The 15,000-nt window shown below is 40.3% G+C and overlaps 2 protein-coding genes and 3 non-coding genes across 5 annotated transcripts in view; 1 reads left to right on the top strand and 4 right to left on the bottom strand.

Moving 5' to 3' along the window:
• gtf2a1 (general transcription factor IIA, 1) overlaps nucleotides 1-3,068 on the bottom strand; it is a 21,639-nt gene extending 18,571 nt beyond the window's left edge. Inside the window, exons 1-2 of the mRNA XM_058378818.1 lie at nucleotides 2,826-3,068; nucleotides 256-357 (exon numbers count right to left, since the gene is read on the bottom strand). Of these exons, the coding sequence (XP_058234801.1) occupies nucleotides 256-357; nucleotides 2,826-2,855 (132 nt within the window). The 5' untranslated portion in view covers nucleotides 2,856-3,068. The remainder of the gene's footprint in view (nucleotides 1-255; nucleotides 358-2,825) is intronic.
• Nucleotides 3,069-9,109: 6,041 nt separating this feature from the next.
• trnae-uuc (transfer RNA glutamic acid (anticodon UUC)) lies at nucleotides 9,110-9,181 on the bottom strand. Its single transcript has one exon. It is a non-coding gene; the product is annotated as a tRNA-Glu (tRNA).
• Nucleotides 9,182-9,819: 638 nt separating this feature from the next.
• Nucleotides 9,820-9,891, bottom strand: trnae-uuc (transfer RNA glutamic acid (anticodon UUC)). Its single transcript has one exon. It is a non-coding gene; the product is annotated as a tRNA-Glu (tRNA).
• A 423-nt stretch (nucleotides 9,892-10,314) lies between these two features.
• trnae-uuc (transfer RNA glutamic acid (anticodon UUC)) lies at nucleotides 10,315-10,386 on the bottom strand. Its single transcript has one exon. It is a non-coding gene; the product is annotated as a tRNA-Glu (tRNA).
• Nucleotides 10,387-10,725: 339 nt separating this feature from the next.
• The window catches only part of LOC131345756 (26S proteasome regulatory subunit 4-like), a 10,220-nt gene continuing 5,945 nt past the window's right edge, over nucleotides 10,726-15,000 (top strand). Inside the window, exons 1-9 of the mRNA XM_058378810.1 lie at nucleotides 10,726-10,825; nucleotides 11,449-11,502; nucleotides 11,622-11,718; nucleotides 11,882-12,006; nucleotides 12,117-12,302; nucleotides 12,410-12,538; nucleotides 12,828-12,924; nucleotides 13,212-13,401; nucleotides 13,928-14,079. Of these exons, the coding sequence (XP_058234793.1) occupies nucleotides 10,823-10,825; nucleotides 11,449-11,502; nucleotides 11,622-11,718; nucleotides 11,882-12,006; nucleotides 12,117-12,302; nucleotides 12,410-12,538; nucleotides 12,828-12,924; nucleotides 13,212-13,401; nucleotides 13,928-14,079 (1,033 nt within the window). The 5' untranslated portion in view covers nucleotides 10,726-10,822. The remainder of the gene's footprint in view (nucleotides 10,826-11,448; nucleotides 11,503-11,621; nucleotides 11,719-11,881; nucleotides 12,007-12,116; nucleotides 12,303-12,409; nucleotides 12,539-12,827; nucleotides 12,925-13,211; nucleotides 13,402-13,927; nucleotides 14,080-15,000) is intronic.

Here is a 15,000-nt window from a genome sequence, read left to right as displayed (position 1 = left end):
GTCTTATTCACTTCACCTCTCACTGCTCATAATGTTATACCTGATAGGTGTGTATATATAAATGTTTGAGTCTCTGCTCGTTGCAGTAAAACCAGCATGAAGCAGCTTGGTGAATCTGTACTAGTGTGATAATAATCAGATTATTCTGATTAACAGATTAAAGCTGTTATTTTAAGAACTCATAAAACCCTGAAGCCTTTCCGACACAGATTGACCACACACACACACACACACGTTCAGTGTTTCCTCACTTACTGTTTTGAGTTCCATTAGAACCTGTTCGTCCACACCCTCGTCCAGGAAGAGCTCTCGGACTTCATTAATCACGTCCTCCATCACAGTTTTATAGAGTTTAGGCTGCAACACAAATCAGACTGATAAAATCATACAATCTAAAAAGTACAGACATTAAATATAATAATAATAATAATAATAAATCCCACAGCGCTGTTGTTGAGTCCTGGACTCTGATTGGTGGATCAGGTGTTGATTAATTCTCTCTAACAGCAGCTCTGACTGTAGCGCAGGTTTATATTAATGCCCTCGCTCTGATACCTTATCGTTTCTATAGCAACGGCTCATTTACAGGGGCACGTATGTTATGGAAGGAGTCTCCAGTGTCGGAGCTTTGTAACAGTAACTTACAGAAATCTTCAGACTTCTTTTCGTGTGAACCTTTCACCTTAGTAATTTAAAGTGAGTGCTCCTATAATGTAACCTTTTGTTTTTCAACCTTCAACCATGTACATTTTATCCATTTATGACTCTTTACAATATAAAATTCTCGGCAAATCGCAGCAGTGAGACAGCGACATGCTCAGATCTTTGCAAGATAGCTAACTAAAGAAACTAGCTAGCAAATGCTAGACATTTATGTGATGTCGTACTGAGGAGTTGCCTATAACAGACATGATTCGTTCTTCTGCTCCAGGGTGACATCTACTGTGCTGCAGCTGTTAAACATCACGTCTTATACATTCTCACATACATCATCATAAATGTACAGGTTCTATGATAAACACTATATCTGCCAAACGTTTTGGGACACCCCTCCAAATCATTGAATTCAGGTGTTGTAATTGTTTGTATGGGATGAATTAGAGTGGAGACTGTGAGCCAGACCTTCTCATCATCACGACATCAGTGCCTGACCTCACATATGCACTTCTAGAGGAATGGTCAAAAATTCCCATAAACACACTCCTAAACCTTGTGGAAAGCCTTCCCAGAAGAGCTGAAGCTGTTCTAGCTGCAAAGGGCGGGACAACTCCATATTACATTCATGTGCATGTAAAGACAGACGTCCCAGTTTTGGTCTGGCTCACAGTCTCCACTCTAATTCATCCCAAAGGTGTTCTATGGGGTTGAGGTCAGGACTCTGTGAGAAAGAGTTCCTTTCACTGGAACTAAGGCTTGGAGCCCAACCCCTGAACGCAATGATCTGGAGGGGTGTCCCAATACTTTTGCCAATATAGTTTAAGTGCAAACTTCTGCATACTCCAGGCTAGACCGCCGCTTAGCATCGTTTAGCCACTGACGAGACGTCAAGCCATAAGGATCATCTAGAGCCACATTACAGCACAGCCCGACTTTTAGTGCTAAGAGAACATCAGGTTGCTAGGATACTTTTGCAAGCAGGTTATGCATGCATTTTTGTTTTGTTTACAAACACAAAGCGTCACTGTATTTGTGCATATTGCAATCTTTACATACACAAAAATACGGAAAAGGATGAAAGACACAATGCTGCATTACAGGAAAATTAAATTATCGTTAAACCGTGATACAAGAATATCGAAACAGTGATATATAAAAATCATTATTATTCCGATATTCTTCCATAACGGTTTTACGACCATTTTACTATTTAACAATTCAAAAAACAAAACAGATTTAAACCCGAACATAAAAGCACTATTTAAAGCCCGTGCTCAGGGTACACACGCACGAGCCCATGCAGCTCTATTTAAAGCGCGTGCTGAGTTGGGGGGGTTTATATAGCGCGTGAGCGTGTGACGTGGCGCGTGAAACTCCTTCCCATCTTCCCGGAGTCTATATTAGACACTGTGTATGTGTATAAAAGCAGCCTGCGGAAAGGAGGAGACACACACACTCTGAAGACACACACATCATTACGGAGGTTATTCCGCTTCCGAACACACTTCCACACCGATTCATTTCTCATTTAAAAATAATAATAATAAATTAATAATCGTTTTATCTGATATTTTGGCAGCATTCGAGGTGAACAAACATGGCGGCGGTTCAGCTACAGCTACCAAAATGGCGTAAAGTGCACCTTACAAGCAAAATCCTCAGATATGGAGAAGGTTCCCTATTGATTTTGACTCAAAAGTGACAACTTGAAAAAATCCCATATGTTTTTCTTATAAAAGGAAGCTCGCTTAAATATTTTTCACACCGACAATTAAGCTAGAATGATTTATTTCCGCGATCTATTTTCTTAAAACTGCCCCAGAAAAGACTAAATTTGACTCACATAACTTCGCAAAACTTCCCTAAAAATCAACCAATCAATATAATCATGTATTTAACCACAATAGCACGCAATAAATCAACTTTAGATTAAATGGAGATCCCCAATTTAATAGAACAGCTGCTTTCCAGAGAGACAGTTAAAATGGCCGATTTCGTGTGGCTAAGCTTGTTTTATTAATATTAATGGGAATAATTGTTTTTGAAAAGAAAAAACACCCCACTGAGCATCTGACTACCATCGGCAATGCTTTGACCATGGATTACTGTTCTGTTTTGTTTATTTTTGCCAGTATTCAGCGCCGTGAGTCTGAGATCGGGGTCCTTACCACTGGGTTCGAGTTGGCCGAGCTCGCCATTTTAACTACCGTAGTGTTAAAAAAAAAAAACACACACACAACAACCGAGGAAAAAAATCAACCAGTTTAAGAACTTCAAAAACAGCTAAAATATTTTTAAAAAGTAGTCGGAGACAAATAATAAATAAATAAAGCACCCAGCTGTTTTACGATCTATATAATATATATCTCAGTCCGGGGCTGCTCGGTCCCAGCCGTCCTGCTCCCGTCGCCGTTCCGCCTTTATATACCGACCTGAGGATGCGCGAGACCATAGGGCACGGGCAGTAAGCGGGCTTTGCGCCAGGTATCGCGAGATCTCCGAAACTACGCGCTGTCGTTTGTTCCTCGGACCGGCCGTTCTGCGTCATGATTGGTCCAAACAGTTACCCGCCTCTAGCGCTGTGATTGGTTGGCAGTCTTTCTCACGAGCGGCTCGCTGATTGGAGAGTTGAGCAAGGCGTGTACGTAACCATAGTAACCCTAGAACGGCTTGAACGTTTAATAATACATTTTATTTATTATTATTTATTATTATTATTAATAATAATAATAATAATAAATAATAATAATGAAACCAAAACTTGTAGCACCTCCCTACACTATAGCCAAAAGTATTGAGTATAGATCACTGAGTTCAGGTGTTGTTTTTCAGGGGTTGGACTCGGCCCCTTAGTTCCAGTGAAAGGAACTCTTAATGCTTCAGCTTCATACCAAGACATTTTGGACAATTTCATGCTCTTTGTGGGAACAGTTTGGGGATGACCCCTTCCTGTTCCAACATGACTGCACACCAGTGACCAAAGCAAGGTCCATAAAGACATGGATGAGTGAGTTTGGTGTGTGCATGGAAAGGCAAAACTTTTGCCAACATAGTGTAGTGTTAGTGGGAACTTAGAAGTGTTGTCCTTCTGATTTTTTGTTGTTTTGTAAATAATATTTTGTAGCATACTTTTATTATTTAAAGTTTTCAAATTGCATAAAACACGTGTACACATGTTTCTTGACACAAAGCTGGAACTGTGATTAGATTAGATTTTACATTTCAAAAACAGAATGAATGTGTTGGTAATATCCATTTGACTGACTCAATGAGGACATTTAGTTTATGGAAAAGTAATGAATGAAAATAATAATAATGAATGACCAGCAGTGAGGTGAAGCAGAGGAAGTCTTAAGAAAATATCACTCACTAGTAGGTACGGGCAATTGTAAAAAAAAAAAAAAAAAAAAGAGTTTTATTGTACTGCTGCACAAAAGGACCTGACGCTCTCAGAGAAATCTCAGAAAGGATTAGTTATGCTTAGTTTTTACCAGAGATTTAGCAAAGCTCCTTGTAAGGTTACGAAAACATTCACTGGCTACTTACTTTTGTCTTTCTCAGCTAAGCATACTTTTATTTTTCCTTTCTTTCCTTTCTTTCTTCATTCCTGAAGTCTGGACCGTGTGAAATTGCTGAAGAAGTTAATGCTGGTTCTGATAGAAAGGGGTCAGAATACACAGTGCAGAACAGTGTGTTGTGTATGGGGCCACATAGCCACAGACAAGTCAGGGTGCCCGTGCTGACCCCTGTACACCACAGAAAGCAGCAACAATGGACACGTGAGCATCAGAACTGGACCACGGAGCAATGGAAGAAGGTGGCCTGGTCTGATGAATCATTTTCTTTTACATCACATGGATGGCCGGGTGCGTGTGCGTCTCTTACCTGGGGAACACATGGCACCAGGATGCACTATGGGAAGAAGGCGAGTCGGCATAGGCAGTGTCCTGCATTAGTCAGTGTTCTGCTGGGAAACCTTGGGTCCTGCATCCATGTGGATGTTACTTAGACACGTACTAAACATTGTTACCTACGTGTTACACTTAGTGGAAGTTTGATCTGTCATCACAGGCTTCACGCCCCTTTGTTTTGACCCAGACACTTTACATGTCATAGAGAGTCAGTTGGAGCCCACGGGAGAGGTTACTAGCATGTCACCATGTGCTCTTCGTCGTTCTGATGGTCATCTGTTCTTTTGTCAAGATCTCGGACTGGGACAGTTGCTAAACTGAATCCACATCACTCTCTCTGCAACATTCACCGCGTGGTCAGGAGTACCTGGAATGCTCCTTTTCATGCGTGGTCTTGCTTTACACTTTCTTGGGTAAACAGGGTTTGTCACTCTGGCTGTACTAAACCTCATTTCTTTCCACACCTCCTGCTTTTCTTCATGCTGCTCTTTCTTCTGCTGTGGATTGTAAGCTGAAGATCATGAATGTTTCTTTGCACACAGAGGATTCTTGCACAGCTGCATCTGCTTTGGTGCTACACTGTGAAATGCAATAATTTTCCCATATTTGCTTCAAATGTACATATAGCAATAGATTTTGGTAATAAGATTGCATCCAGGTGCTCAGAAATCAGGCCACTGTGTGTGATTGATTTACCTGAAGAAGTAGTGAAACCTCTGTTTCCACAAAATCATGTCCTACTCCAAAAGCATACCTGCTGTCTGTATAAATGATGATGGTTTTTGCCTTGGGCTAAATTCCATGCTTCTGTTAAGGAGATCAGCTCTGCTGCTTGTGCAGAGAGGTGTCCAGGCAATGGCTCAGCTTTCACTATTTCCTGTTGTGTGACTCCGGCATATCCTACACAGTTACGGAAGGTTTTGTGATCTCCGTAGGCTGATCTGTCCACAATCAGTTCAAAGTCTGGATTCTGCAACGGTTTCACCTGCAAATCAGACCTGGGGGAAACAAATTTCATTAACAATGTAACACGATTCTGTTGGTTACGGTCTTCTTCTGTGGGAAGAATGGTTGCAGGGTTTAGTACAGTACAGCGTTTCACTTTGAAATTCAGCATTTCATGTAATTGTATCTCAGCCATCGTGTTGTATTTACTGTTTTCTGTTCAAGGAAAAGAAGTGATACTGCATGTGGAACTTAAAGGGTAAGTTTACTGTCTCCTACAATACCTTTAAAAGCACTGACCGCTTTTTTAGCAGCTTCTACAGCTCTGAAACTCACAGTCAGGCCACCTGCTGCCATCCAGTTTAACTGAAAAATAGCCTACTTAATTTTCACTATGGTCTTGTAATAAAACTGGTGTCATACACCCATCTACTGTCTGTGTGAATGGTTTGTTTATACCTAAATGGTATCGGGTATACCTAATGTGGGTGTGGTTTGTAAGGATAGCTTGTAATCTATGAAGGCCTTTTCTGCTTCAGGTGTCCAACTAAGTGCACTGTAGATCCTTCTCATGAGCTACTGCACTCAAGTGAGCCTTGAGGATTGTATAATTAGGTATGAAGGTTCTGTAATAAGAACACATGCCTAAAAATAATAGTAGTTTTTTTGTTTTAGGTTTTGCCATTATACACCGATCAGGTATAACATTGTGAGCAGTGCCAGATGAAGTGAATAAGACTGCTGATGCTGATGATGAACTGTGCTGGACACGGACACACACACATACATAACACACACGCACAGAAAAAGAACTGAACTGTGCTGGACATAGTCAGACACACACACACACACACACACTAAATTGTCCTGTTTGCATGCACATGTCATTTTACATTTATATATATTTATATTATATCTTGTCTTGTCTTGTCTTGTCTTTCTGTGCACTTCTGTTGTATGTCTAGTTCTTAAAGACTACACCTTAAGTATAGTTTAATTTTTTAGTTTAATTTTAATTTTTAAATTATAGTTTAATTATTTTATCTCTATGTTATAGCTCTATGTTTGTCTCCATCACTGTACTTTGTCTGTGTAGCACCTCTGGTCTAGGAGGAACGTTGTTTCACTTCACTGTGTACTGCATCTGCTATATATGGTTGAAGTGACAATAAAGCTTCTTTGACTTTTGACTTTGACTGAGTATCTCCTCATCATGGCACCTGTTAGTGGGTGGGATATATTAGACAGCAGGTGACCATTTTGTCCTCAAAGTTGATGTTAGAAGCAGGAAAAATGGACAAGCGTAAGGATTTGAGCGAGTTTGACCAAAAGGACCAAATTGTGATGGCTAGACCACTGGATCAGAGCATCTCCAAAACTGCAGCTCTTGTGGGGTGTTCCCGGTCTGCAGTGGTCAGTATCTATCAAAAGTGGCCCAAGGAAGGAACAGTGGTGAACCGGTGACAGGGTCATGGACGGTCAAGGCTCACTGATGCACGTGGGGAGAGAAGGCTGACCCGTGTGATCCGATCCAACAGACGAGCTACTGTTGATCAAACTGCTGAAGAAGTTAATGGTTCTGATAGAAAGGGGTCAGAACACACAGTGCAGGACGGGTCAGGGCTGTTTTGGCAGCAAAAGGAGGACCAATAAAATTAGGGAGACTACATTTTAAAAGGTCTGTAATCAAATTGGAGTTTATGTGCATCTGGAACGGTGCTTAAAAGGGGATCATCAGTAGAAATGTGTGGACTGTGTTTGCCTGTGGTATTATCTCAACTGTTATGTCAGCAAAGGTTATCCGAGTTATAATCATACTATAAGCTTTCATACTTTTGCTGTAAGATAGAGTGGGGTCTAGGCTAGGTTTTTACACATTTCAGTGGCCACTCTCCATATTTTCCACTCATCTTCTAAATGCTTTGACAGTGTGTGAGTTTTCTGTAGTGAATGTGAGGCTTGCTTCTATAGTACACCAGTGGTCATCCCAATACAACATCTTTAACATTAACATGTCTGCATCTTTCCACTTCCCAAATCGTTCTTGTTCATAATGTACATCTGATCCTCTCATACAGTGAAGATGATGCATGTTCATGTATTGTGTGTGTGAATAGGCTCATTTGCTCCATGACAGCATGGTTTACTGAACTCTCTGCAGAGGTGCTGAGCTTCCACTCATACACACTGAGGAACTTAATGCCCTGAAACTCAGTTTGTTGGTTTGTACACACTTTAAATCCATCTAGAGTGCTAATTTTGTTTAATCTCAATTTGGAAATGAAATCTCTGCCCATCAGATTAATAGAACAGCACTTAGACAGTCTCAGGAGAAAACGTCCTTCTTGGTGAAAACCACACCTAGTCACCCATCACAACTGTGACACAGACTGTAATTGGTTGTCATAAAATTGACACTGGGTGCAGTAATGACACTTTCTGTTAGTTTACTGGTTTAGTTTTTAGATTTACTCTTGCCCATGACTATTTCAATGCTATTAATATCAGTGCAATGTTGAATGTCTCTGTCTTAGAAAGACTATTTTCTTTTCTCTCCCTATTTTGACCTGATTTTCTCTTCTGAGAGTCACTACACCGAGGTCATCACCAAGGTGGCAGGTTTTCCTAAACCTCACAAACAAGATACCTTTACACCTAATCCCAGATTAGTGCTGTGCTTTTCCAGGTCTTGTCTTGCACAAAGTACCTATCCAGGTTCCAAGCCTGTCCACAAATCCAGGTCCAAATCCTGTCTTTCCAGCTCCAGAGTCCTCCCACCCTCAGAGTCAATCATGCGGTTGAGTTGAAGTCAACAGCCTCCAAGGCTCCTGCAGTACACCTCCCTGGGAATTCCTGTAGCCGACCCTTCAAGCATGAAATCCTGTGAGTTAGCACCAGCTTGTAGTGGAAGTCTTGAGAAAATAGCACACTGGTGGGCAAGAGTAAAAAAGGTTACTGTTTTATTGTCCTGCTCTGCAACAGGAGCCAAGGAGAAATCTCAGAGAGAAAGATCATACTCAATCATTCATTACATTCAGTTTTTATAGACATCTTTCTAAACCAGAGATTTAGGAAAAATGAACTAACTCCATATAAGGTTACAAAAACTTTCACTGGCTACTTACTTTTTCTCAGCTAAGCATACTTTTATTTTTCCTTTCTTCTTTCCTACACCATCAATTGACCTTGGTTAGCTGCACCCTGTTTTCTGACCATGGCACAGCAAATCTACATTCTACTGTCTCAATACATCAGTTATACAACATTTACATTTTCCATCACTTGCAAAAACTCCTTCTTTGCATAAATGTGAAATTGTCTGGTTTTTGGTTTTAAAAAAAACAAACATATAAGATGGTCTCTTATGTTGTAGCACAATGTTCAAGCCTGGTTTCAACTCTCTGTATAGGAATTTGTTGTAATTGTATCTAAATAAAATGACCATAGTTTTTTCTGATTTCCATCAAATTGAAGCTAACTTAAAATGCACTAACTACAGCTCGGTTAAAGGACAATCAAGCTCCATCATTATCTATGACATTGATAAAGGAGAGATGAATCAGTCAGCTGTCCTTTCCCTTATCATAAGGTCAAGCTTCCCATACCGGGAGTCGAACCCGGGCCGCCTGGGTGAAAACCAGGAATCCTAACCGCTAGACCATATGGGAGGCCTGCTGAAAATGACACCCACAGCGACTAGAGTCAGAGTCATTTAGGATAACTACCTTCCTGATGAAAACCACACTCAGTCACCCATCACAACTGTGACACAAACTGAATAAACTGTAATAAAATTCACACCTGAAATTTGTCCTCATTGTGCTGTACCTCATAAGACATGCTGCTCAAAAGCCATGACCCAACTAAGAATACAAGAAGGATGGGGAAACTCCATGACTTGATATGGATATGACATGGGGTTGCTGCAGCTACAAAGTAAAGACCCTTGGACCTTAAATAATTTGATGCACTTTTGAAGAAAATTACTGTATACTGGGACCTAGAACTTATATCATCTTATGCTTTATGCTGAATTGAGTCATGCTCAATTCAGCACCTCACTTACAATCAAACTCAGCTTCTATACCAGCAGCTGAACCCAGGCCATGTGGTGAAAACCAAAAATCCTTTTTGCTAGAGCACATGGTACTACTGCATACAATTTGGTAGTTGGGTGGACTTTAATATGAGCTCTATATGGGTCAATCTGTGCCATTTCCCATAATGCCGGACATGATAAAGGAGAGTTGAATCAGTCAGGAGTCAAATTGAGATCCATTAACATTTTTTTATCATAAAGTCAAACTTCCCATACCGGGAGTCGAACCCGGGCCGCCTGGGTGAAAACCAGGAATCCTGACCGCTAGACCATATGGGAGACAAGATCAAAATAATACGTCCCATATTACCAGAGTCACAGAACAAAGCTACCTTCTTGATGAAAACCACACCCATCAACTGTGACACAAGCTGTAATTAGTTCTCATAAAATTGACACTGGGTGCAGTAATGACACTTTCTGTGAGTTTACTGGTTTAGTTTTTAGATTTACTGTTGTCCATGACACAGCTTCTATACCAGAAGTCAAACCCAGGCCACCTAGATAAAACCCTTATCACTAGAACACATGGTAGTACTACATACAGCCTGCTGTGGCAATGGACCAGAGACAGTCTGGGAGTTGGGTGGAGTTTATTACTTTGTTGGTCAAACTTTTTTAATAGCCATAACATTGGATGGGATAAAGGACAGCTGAATCAGATTGGGAATCTTCAACAAGTTCCTTATCATAAAGTCAAGTTTCCCATACCGGGAGTCGAACCCGGGCCGCCTGGGTGAAAACCAGGAATCCTAACCGCTAGACCATATGGGACTGACGACGAAAGCGCTACCTCCAGAGGCCAGAGTCAGAGTCATTTAGCAGGTGGTGGTTTTCTGTTTCCCAGAAACGTTTGTATCATAATCAATGGCCCGTTCCAAAGATACACAAAAATCTAAAAACAGCTTTCATAACTGTTCAGAATTGTAAGGTGGATTTTTTCTGTGTCAAAGACAAATAATATAAAAAAATGATCTAAATCTAAATATATTTGAACAAATATCACAAATCAATGCTAAAGATTGCCCCTGGGGTTCGTCGATATATGACAGATGACAGATGTATCATTTGATTTGAAGAATTTGACCTAAAACAATTTAAAACACGATCTCTACGTAAGATCATCATCTACAACCAACGACTTCACCATTCTGTCCTACAAGAGCATCCGTAGTTTGACGTATTATATGAGCGACGAGTGCCGGCAAAGATGGTGAGTCAGCCAGATGATTTCTTTTTGATTTTAACAATTAGGTCCTGTATATAAAAATTAAAAATTCTGAGTCAAGATATGATTTAACTGAATATTAAGACAGATAAGCATAAATCAATAACGTTATTCTTTTTAGTCGCGGTTTCCCGTCTGAAAAATACTACTAATACGGATGGAGGTGGAAGAAATGTTGTTTTACATTCCCACCCGTATTGCGTTTAGACATATACGTTTTATTGTTATGGTTATATTAATATGAGACATTTTAGTCGTTTGTTTTTAGTCTGTAGATTAGTGTCTTTGATATACTGTAAAATAAATTGAACAGAATAGAGCAGGAGTATACAGTATGTTATTCGTACTAGATAACAAGATTCACGCTAGGCGCCGGAAGATGACGTCAAATTTAAATTTACGAGATAATATGAGATGTGGCTTCCAATCTGTTTTTAACTGGACAACCAGGACTGAGTGACCCATAAATACAGCCTGGAGGACACACACACACAGCCAGTTCACCTCTTTACTGTGGAAGCCCACCATGACACGGAGAGAACATGTGAAGCTCCACAGAGACGGGGATCAGAGCTCAGAATTAAACCTGTGTTTATTCTCCATCTCAGGGACAGAATCAGAGTGGAGGTCATGGAGCAGGTGGAGGGAAGAAGGATGACAAGGTGAAACACAGCTTCTTACATTTCCAATAAACTCTGTATAATTTCTGAAAGCTCCAGTGGAGCTCATCTCTTTCTCTCCTCCCTGATCTCTGAACTCATGATCTGAACATCTCAAACAGGATAAGAAGAAGAAATACGAGCCGCCGATCCCCACACGAGTCGGCAAGAAGAAAAAAAGGACCAAGGGACCGGACGCAGCCAGCAAACTGCCCTTAGGTATTAAGTGTGTGTGTGTGTGTTTACACCTGTTATATAATATTATTCTAAATCATCACATAGGATCTATGTTTATTTTTTCAGATGAAAATACTGAGCACATACCTGTTTCTTTCAATTTCCTGTGTGTGTGTGTGTGTGTGTGTGTGTGTGTGGTACACAGTGACTCCACACACTCAGTGCAGGCTGAAGCTGTTGAAGCAGGAGCGTATTAAAGATTATCTGCTGATGGAGGAGGAGTTCATCAGGAATCAGGAGCAGATGAAACCACTGGAGGAGAAACAGGAGGTCAGTAGAGCTGTCTCTCTCTCTGTCTGTCTGTCTGTCTGCCTCTCTCTCTCTCTCTCTCTCTCTCTCTCTGTGAGTATCTGAGTGTGTGTGTGTGTGTGTGTGAACAGGAGGAGAGATCAAAGGTTGATGATCTGAGAGGAACTCCGATGTCTGTGGGGAATCTGGAGGAGATTATAGATGATAATCACGCCATCGTGTCCACCTCAGTGGGGTCAGAGCACTATGTCAGTATCCTGTCCTTCGTGGATAAAGACCTGCTGGAGCCGGGCTGCTCCGTCCTGCTCAACCACAAGGTGGACAGAGAAGATATAGATATATATAATAACTGATGTGTTCCAGAATGTTCTCTATTAAGTATTATACACAATCTCTATTATTGTGTGTATGTGTGTGAGAACAGGTCCATGCAGTGATTGGTGTGCTGATGGATGACACTGATCCTTTGGTGACGGTGATGAAGGTGGAGAAAGCTCCACAGGAGACGTACGCTGATATCGGAGGACTGGACACTCAGATCCAGGAGATCAAGGCAAGAACACACACACACACACACACACACACACACACACACACCTCCTGCTCACAACACACACACACCTTCTCATCACAATTCTGGGAAATTTAGCAGCTTGTGTGAGACTCTCATGACTCTAGGGTCTGTTACACTACACCTAAACACATGAAGAATTAGTTTCATGCCTTATTTATTGAACCACATCACTATCATATATATATATATATATATAAACTGTGTGTGTGTGTATATGTATATGTGTGTATATGTGTGTGTGTGTGTGCGTGTGTGCGCTGATGTACAGGAGTCAGTGGAGCTGCCTCTCACACACCCGGAGTATTATGAGGAGATGGGCATTAAACCTCCTAAAGGAGTCATTCTTTATGGACCTCCAGGAACCGGTTTGTATCATCATCATCATCATCATCATCACCATCTTCACCATGATAATCATCATCCTCACTATCAGCTTCATAAGTTCCAGTGTTCTTCACATCCCTGTCATGTTCCTCTGTTCTGTAATCAGCTCCTCTGATGTTCAGTCACTGTGTCGTTATTTAATATTATTAGATATTATCTTTAAAAGTTAATCCGGATCATAAACGAATAAAAACTATGAAATGTCCTGGTTGAATAAATCCGGTCACTCAGTATGTTCCTGTATCCTCTGGTCAATCCTTCACTGCAGGTAAAACCCTTCTGGCCAAAGCGGTAGCCAATCAGACGTCAGCGACGTTCCTGCGTGTGGTGGGTTCCGAGCTGATCCAGAAGTACCTGGGAGACGGGCCCAAGCTGGTGCGCGAGCTCTTCCGGGTGGCCGAGGAACACGCCCCCTCCATCGTCTTCATTGACGAGATCGACGCCATCGGGACCAAGAGGTACAACAGTACTAATAATAATAATAAGAAGAAGAAGAATATAGAGTTAATTCAAATAAAAACAAGTCAGCTTTTAAATTCTTTTTTCAACTGGTTAAATATTTTCTAAAAAAAATATAAACAATGTTTTAAAATTCTATAATACATTTAATATTAAAGAGCAGTTTAATATTTATTTATTTACTCAACAAATATCACTTATATTAAAATCTGTAATATAAATAACTTAAATTTGTACTGAAAATCTGGAAAAGACTTTATGAAGATTAGTTTAAATAATTATTTAAGCTAATCTATTAATTCTTGAAAACAAACAAACAAACAATCAATAACTTCTACAGACTGTTAGAAGTGATGGGAGGAACAGACTGTTGGAGGACTTTTTTTTTTATTTCATTTAAATTCAGATTTCTTTTTTTTTTTGCACTTTTATCCATCAACATTAATTCATCAATCAGACATTAGTTAGACACATGACTGAAAGGTCCGATCTCTGAGCCTCATCAGATCTCCTGCGTCCCTGCAGGTACGACTCTAACTCCGGTGGAGAGCGTGAGATCCAGAGGACGATGCTGGAGCTTCTCAATCAGCTGGACGGGTTCGACTCGCGCGGAGACGTGAAAGTCATCATGGCTACAAACCGCATCGAAACACTGGACCCTGCGCTCATCAGACCAGGTTAAAGATCAGATTAAAGATCAGACCAGGTTAAAGATCAGATTAAAGATCAGACCAGGTTAAAGATCAGATTAAAGATCAGACCAGGTTAAAGATCAGATTAAAGATCAGACCAGGTTAAAGATCAGATTAAAGATCAGACCAGGTTAAAGATCAGGTTAAAGATCAGACCAGGTTAAAGATCAGGTTAAAGATCAGGTTAAAGATCAGATTAAAGATCAGACCAGGTTAAAGATCAGATCAGGTTAAAGATCAGGTTAAAGATCAGATCAGGTTAAAGATCAGATCAGGTTAAAGATCAGGTTAAAGATCAGATCAGGTTAAAGATCAGATCAGGTTAAAGATCAGGTTAAAGATCAGATCAGGTTAAAGATCAGATCAGGTTAAAGATCAGGTTAAAGATCAGATCAGGTTAAAGATCAGATTAAAGATCAGATCAGGTTAAAGATCAGATTAAAGATCAGATCAGGTTAAAGATCAGATCAGGCTAAAGATCAGATTAAAGATCAGATCAGGTCAGGTTAAAGATCAGGTTAAAGATCAGATCAGGCTAAAGATCAGATTAAAGATCAGATTAAAGATCAGATCAGGTTAAAGATCAGGTTAAAGATCAGGTTAAAGATCAGGTTAAAGATCAGGTTAAAGATCAGATCAGGTTAAAGATCAGATCAGATTAAAGATCAGGTTAAAGATCAGATCAGGTTAAAGATCAGATTAAAGATCAGATCAGGTTAAAGATCAGGTTAAAGATCAGATCAGGTTAAAGATCAGGTTAAAGATCAGATCAGGCTAAAGATCAGATTAAAGATCAGATCAGGTTAAAGATCAGGTTAAAGATCAGATCAGGCTAAAGATCAGATTAAAGATCAGATCAGGTTAAAGATCAGATCAGATTAAAGATCAGGTTAAAGATCAGATCAG

This window comes from Hemibagrus wyckioides, linkage group LG25 (genome assembly GCF_019097595.1).
Source record: "Hemibagrus wyckioides isolate EC202008001 linkage group LG25, SWU_Hwy_1.0, whole genome shotgun sequence".
Taxonomy (NCBI): domain Eukaryota; kingdom Metazoa; phylum Chordata; class Actinopteri; order Siluriformes; family Bagridae; genus Hemibagrus; species Hemibagrus wyckioides.
This window is presented reverse-complemented; position numbering and strand designations above follow the sequence as displayed.